Source organism: Musca autumnalis, unplaced genomic scaffold (genome assembly GCF_047663935.1).
Source record: "Musca autumnalis isolate F117 unplaced genomic scaffold, ASM4766393v1 scaffold_3, whole genome shotgun sequence".
NCBI lineage: Eukaryota > Metazoa > Arthropoda > Insecta > Diptera > Muscidae > Musca > Musca autumnalis.
The window spans coordinates 85044543-85049518 of NW_027411866.1; the positions used below are offsets into that span (position 1 = coordinate 85044543).

General features: G+C 37.2%; 1 protein-coding gene across 1 annotated transcript; it reads right to left on the reverse strand.

Moving 5' to 3' along the window:
- Positions 1-620: 620 nt before the first annotated feature.
- LOC141399559 (N-acetylgalactosaminyltransferase 4-like) lies at positions 621-3009 on the reverse strand. Its single transcript, XM_073978541.1, has 3 exons — positions 2408-3009; positions 1582-2353; positions 621-1523 (listed from the first exon to the last, which is right to left on the reverse strand). Exons 1-3 carry the CDS (start codon positions 2935-2937, stop codon positions 864-866), a joined length of 1962 nt encoding a protein of 653 aa, XP_073834642.1. The 5' UTR covers positions 2938-3009; the 3' UTR covers positions 621-863.
- Positions 3010-4976: the final 1967 nt, after the last annotated feature.

A 4976-nucleotide genomic window follows, 5' to 3' on the forward strand; every position in this document is an offset into this window, starting at 1 on the left:
GGGGAAGAAAGGCATTGGTGAGTATATTATGAACCCCGAAGGGGTTCGCGTTATGGTGTGATGAAATTTTTGTTAGAGACCCTGTGGACCATCAGGAATTAGCGTTATATCTTTGTTCACTGTTGCTTAAGTACTCTACAAAAACAGCAAACAAATATATAATGCTAATTCATGATGGCTTACAGGGTCTCTTGCAAAAACTTCATCACGCCATAACGCGGAAGTTCGACTCACGGCGCATCTGTCCTTCGGGGTTTTTAATATACACATACCAAGGGCTTTCATCTCCAAAAGGAATTATCTCTGTCCCGACATTTGTGTTCACAGTGTAATTTAAGCAATAGTGGGAGGCAGTAGGAGTCTATCCATTGTCGAAAAATTGTTCCACCTAAAATTGTGAAAGGACTCTAATTTTTCCATTTTAATTAAGACTATTTTATGGTGGAGGGTATAAAAAGTTCGGCCCGGCCGAACTTAATGACTTTTTACTTGTTGAGTTTTGGCTAGGTTTTTCGGAAAATTGGCCACTGTGCACAATTATAAATGGGAAAAGTTTCATTGGTACTTAATCAATTAAAATACAATAACAAAAATATATAAAAGCTTAGAAGTGGCATTCATGTCCATTTTGTTATCTTCTTTCTTATCTTTTTCTCTTCTCCGACTTCATTAATATTGATGCCAATGCAAATATGCTATCCGTCGTTACGTTCTGACTCTAATATTTACAATTGAAGAGATTTAACATGTTTACGTACTTTTTAACACCTCTTGAGTTTTTTAGATAAAATCTTACATATAGGGAAATTCGATAAACAAAACCTCACTAAAATGACAAATTTAATGCAATGCCTAATAAATATCTAATCCAAATCAAAATGGAATGTATCCAATAATTCGTCATTAACAGTGGCAAATTGCCATTTCATTTGAGGATTACTATTATCACAGGCATTGGCTATAACCGACATTTGATCTCCCTGCTGTACAGCTTCCAAACAATTGATACCAGCACGACCATGAACTAACATTTTTAGGTCCCGATCATAGAACCAAAACTGATTGCCTCCTTGTTCATGACATGTCCACATTAATACTTTGGAATTGGGACTTGTACTTTGAACATCCAGACATATATCGCCATCATATTGACGAATTTCCCGATATGCACTCAATTCCCAAAATTGATTGCGCTGTGGGTGTGTTTTGTTATGGGCACATGTAAAAAGACCCACTAATCCTTGGGGGCCGTTATTAAGTGTATCCAGGCAATATTGGGGGAATGCAAGACTTTGTATTGTGCCAGAGGCATAATTTCCCAGTCGGTCGATGGGATAAGTTAACAGCAAATCGGGAACAATTTCATCTAAATACCATTGGAATGACTTGCATTGCAAAGATTCCCGTAGTTCCTTTTGTTTACTTAGATCACCGGCATCCAAGTTGTCATATAGTTCAGGATTCTTTTTGTAAAAATGATATTTATAATCATCCATCCAAACTTCCGCTACACGTTTGTGGTTCTAAAATTAGAAGACAATTTTAAAATAACACTTATTTTTTACAGAATCTGGAAGTTACCTTTGCCACATAATTATAATCTCTTGGTTTGTCATTTGTTTTCCATGGTCCCCGGAAAATGTGACCAACTCTAGAACATGGCACATCAAAAAGTAGGCCGCCACACATCCAAATTTTAAAACTTAGTTCGTATTGCTCAGCTCCCCAAATATCCAAACCTTCATCATAACCACCCAATTCCCAAAAGAATTCGCGATTTATGGCAAATAAACCACCCATCATAACTGGATTAGGATATGGTTGTGAATGGTCAGTTCCAAATTCCGGTAGTTGTGGTAACATTTTGTATAACATGGACCAATCGAATGCACCACGTACACCAGTCTTTTCGGCTGCTTTATAACGGAATGTGGCATGTTCGATTACATCCACAATGGGGCATGTGGCAATTTTACGATTTAAAGCAATTGGCTCCAGAAGAGGGGGCAACCAGTTATAGGAACACTCAATGTGCGAATCGAAGAAAATTAAAACATCTCCTGTTGCCACGCGGGCACCGGCCAAGCGGGCTCCAATTAAACCAGTTCTCTGGGGTTGACGTAAAATTTTTACCAATGTTCCAAAATTGTGCTCAACATATTCATCCAGACGATCCTTGAGATATTCACGAACGCTGCCATCATCTACAATAATTATTTCCTTTAACAACTGTGGTGGTGTGCGATTTACAATGCTATTTAACGTTCTGGCCAAAACACTGAAGTATTCATTGTAGAATGGTATGACAATACTGACAGTGGGTAATTCAGCCAAATATGACTTCGAAAGACAGCTATTAAAAATATTAATATTATATGAATGCTTCTTTGATTGCACAATTTCTTACCCCTCAGGCCGTACATCAAGCAAAGAACGATTTACAGATATATGATCGGAGAGAAAAGCATTGAAGCCATTTTCCAAAGACATATTTTCGACAATTTCTTGTGGAATATTACTTTCAAATTCAGCAGCTTGGCCTTGTTCTCCCAAACCCCGACGTTGTTGGTCAGCATTGATTAATTCCAAATCTTCCCAATCCTTTAGAGGGCCATTTACTTCGGGTAGTCGAAAATAATCCACAGTAATTGTGATTTTCTTCTTGGTTTTCTCAGCAAAATAATTTGTCAAATTTTGTTTTGGAATTCGAGGTGGATGTCGTTTCGGCGGTTTTGGTGGTCTTATTGTGGAGTATTCATATCGATATGTGGGTGTTATTTCTTCCATGCTTTCATTTTCATTTTCGATTATTATTTCTGTTTTTGTGTTTCCTGTATCCACAAAGAGTGTTGCAACAATTGCAACTAATAGAACACCCAGTGCATAGAAAATCGGTTTAAAAGATTTACATTGATTTTTCGTTGTACGTTTCTTCATTTTTGTTGTTGTTATAATTACCAAACGTTAACACCGAACTCCCAAGACAAACTAATATAATGTTGTCTTGACCTTATTGTTCCAAGTCGAATTGTGTGCTCTCAATTATCTTAAAAGCCTTTTCTTGTGAGATACGCGTTGAAAACAGGAAGCCCAATATAGGTGTTTTGAAAGAATTCGTTGATAACATTTTCAAAAAATGTGTTGTACCGGCACAAACTTCAATAATTGTTGTATGACGTATTGGCGGTACATATCTAAACATCGAGATAGTGTGATGCAGACGAGCACTTACATTTATTAAATAATCGATACCGACATTCTGTCTATTTCAAAAGTCACCAAATTATTGCTATCAGTTACGAACTGTTAAATTGCCGAAAATATTTTTAAAGTCAATACAAAACTCTCAACAAACTTAAGATGAAATGAATAACCAATATTTTAAATATACATATAACTAAAATATTTAAGGTCATCTTCATAAGTGCTTAACCTGTTATATATACTGTTACAGATTTTTATACCCTACACCACTATGTGGGGAGGGTATTATAAGTTGGTTTTGGCCAAAAAGTTTGTAACGCATCGAAATAATGGTCGTAGACCCATACTTATATGTACCAAAATGAATGTCTCGACGAGCTGAGTCGATCTGGCTATGTGTGTCCGTCTGTCATTCCGTCCGTCCGCCCGTCTGTCCGTCCATCTAAACCTTGTTATCACGCTACAGGTCGCAATTTTGATCGGATCGTCACGAAATTTTGGATGTTGATGGGAGTCCCGGAGGGGAAGAAGCCTCTTGATTTTGGTGATGGTCGGATAATATTTAGGGGTCGGAATGGGCAAAAAACTTATGTGGATAAAAAGACAACGTTTTTCTCCAAAGCGAATATCTCAGCTTCTATACGGGGTATACCAAAAGCAAAACCTTTCTAATGGTGTAAAGTAGGTTCTCGTAGGTGATCAAACAACGAAGATATCACAATAGTCGCAAATAAAACCCAAATTTTCATTTTTGCGATTTTAATTATAAAGCAAAACCTGGAAAGTAGAAGATCCCATTTTTACAATGATGTAAACTAGGTCGGCGTAGGTGACCAAATAACGGAGATATCGCAATAGTCGGTAATACATCCCATTTTTCCACTTTTTTGGAAATCACGCTACAGGTCTCAATTTTGATCGGATCGTCACGAAATTTTGAGGGTTAATGGGGGTCACACAGATGAGGAAGCCTATTGATTTTGTTGATGGTCGGATAATATTTAAGGGTCGTAATGCGCAAAAAACTTATTTGGAGAAAAATACAACGTTTTACTTCAAAGCGAATATCTCCGCTTCTAAAAGGGGTATATCAAAAGCAAACCCTGCTAATGAAAGTAGAAATATCACCTTTCCAACGATGTTACGTAGGTGGTCAAACAACGAAGATATCGCAAAAGCCGCTAATAGAACACAACTTTTCATTTTTGCGATTTTAATAATAATGACGAATATCACAGCTTTGGTTCGGGACCTACCAAAAGCAAAGTCTGAAAAGAAAGTAAAAAATCCCATCATTACAATGATATAAAGCAGGTTGGCGTAGGTATCCAAATAACGGAAATATATCAATAGTCGGTAGTACATCCCATTTTTCCACTTTGTTGGAAATCACGCTACAGGTCGCAATTTTAATTGGATCGTCACGAAATTTTGGGTGTTATTGGGGGTCCCACAGAGGAAAAAACCTTTTGATTTTTGATAATGGTCGGATATTATTCAGGGGTCGGAAAGTGACAAAATATTTGGAAAAAAGAACAACGTTTTATTTCAAAGTTAATATCTCCCTTCTGTAGGAGGTATATCGAAAGCAAAACCTGGCAAGGAAAGTAGAAAATATCAGCTTTACAACGATGTGAAGTAGGTTGTCATAGGTGGTCAAACAACAGAGATATCGCAATAGTTGGTAATGCATCCCTTTTTCCATTTTTGTGCAATCACACTACGAAATTTTGATCGGATCGTCACGAAATTTTGGGGGTTGATGGGGGTCT

Coding starts and splice junctions, on each gene's coding strand:
- LOC141399559 (XM_073978541.1), bottom strand. CDS start 2,937: ATGAAGAAACGTACAACGAAAAATCAATGTAAATCTTTTAAACCGATT. Junction 2,354..2,407: donor CTTGATGTACGGCCTGAGGG/GTAAGAAATTGT, acceptor TATTTTTAATAG/CTGTCTTTCGAAGTCATATT. Junction 1,524..1,581: donor ATTATAATTATGTGGCAAAG/GTAACTTCCAGA, acceptor TTCTAATTTTAG/AACCACAAACGTGTAGCGGA.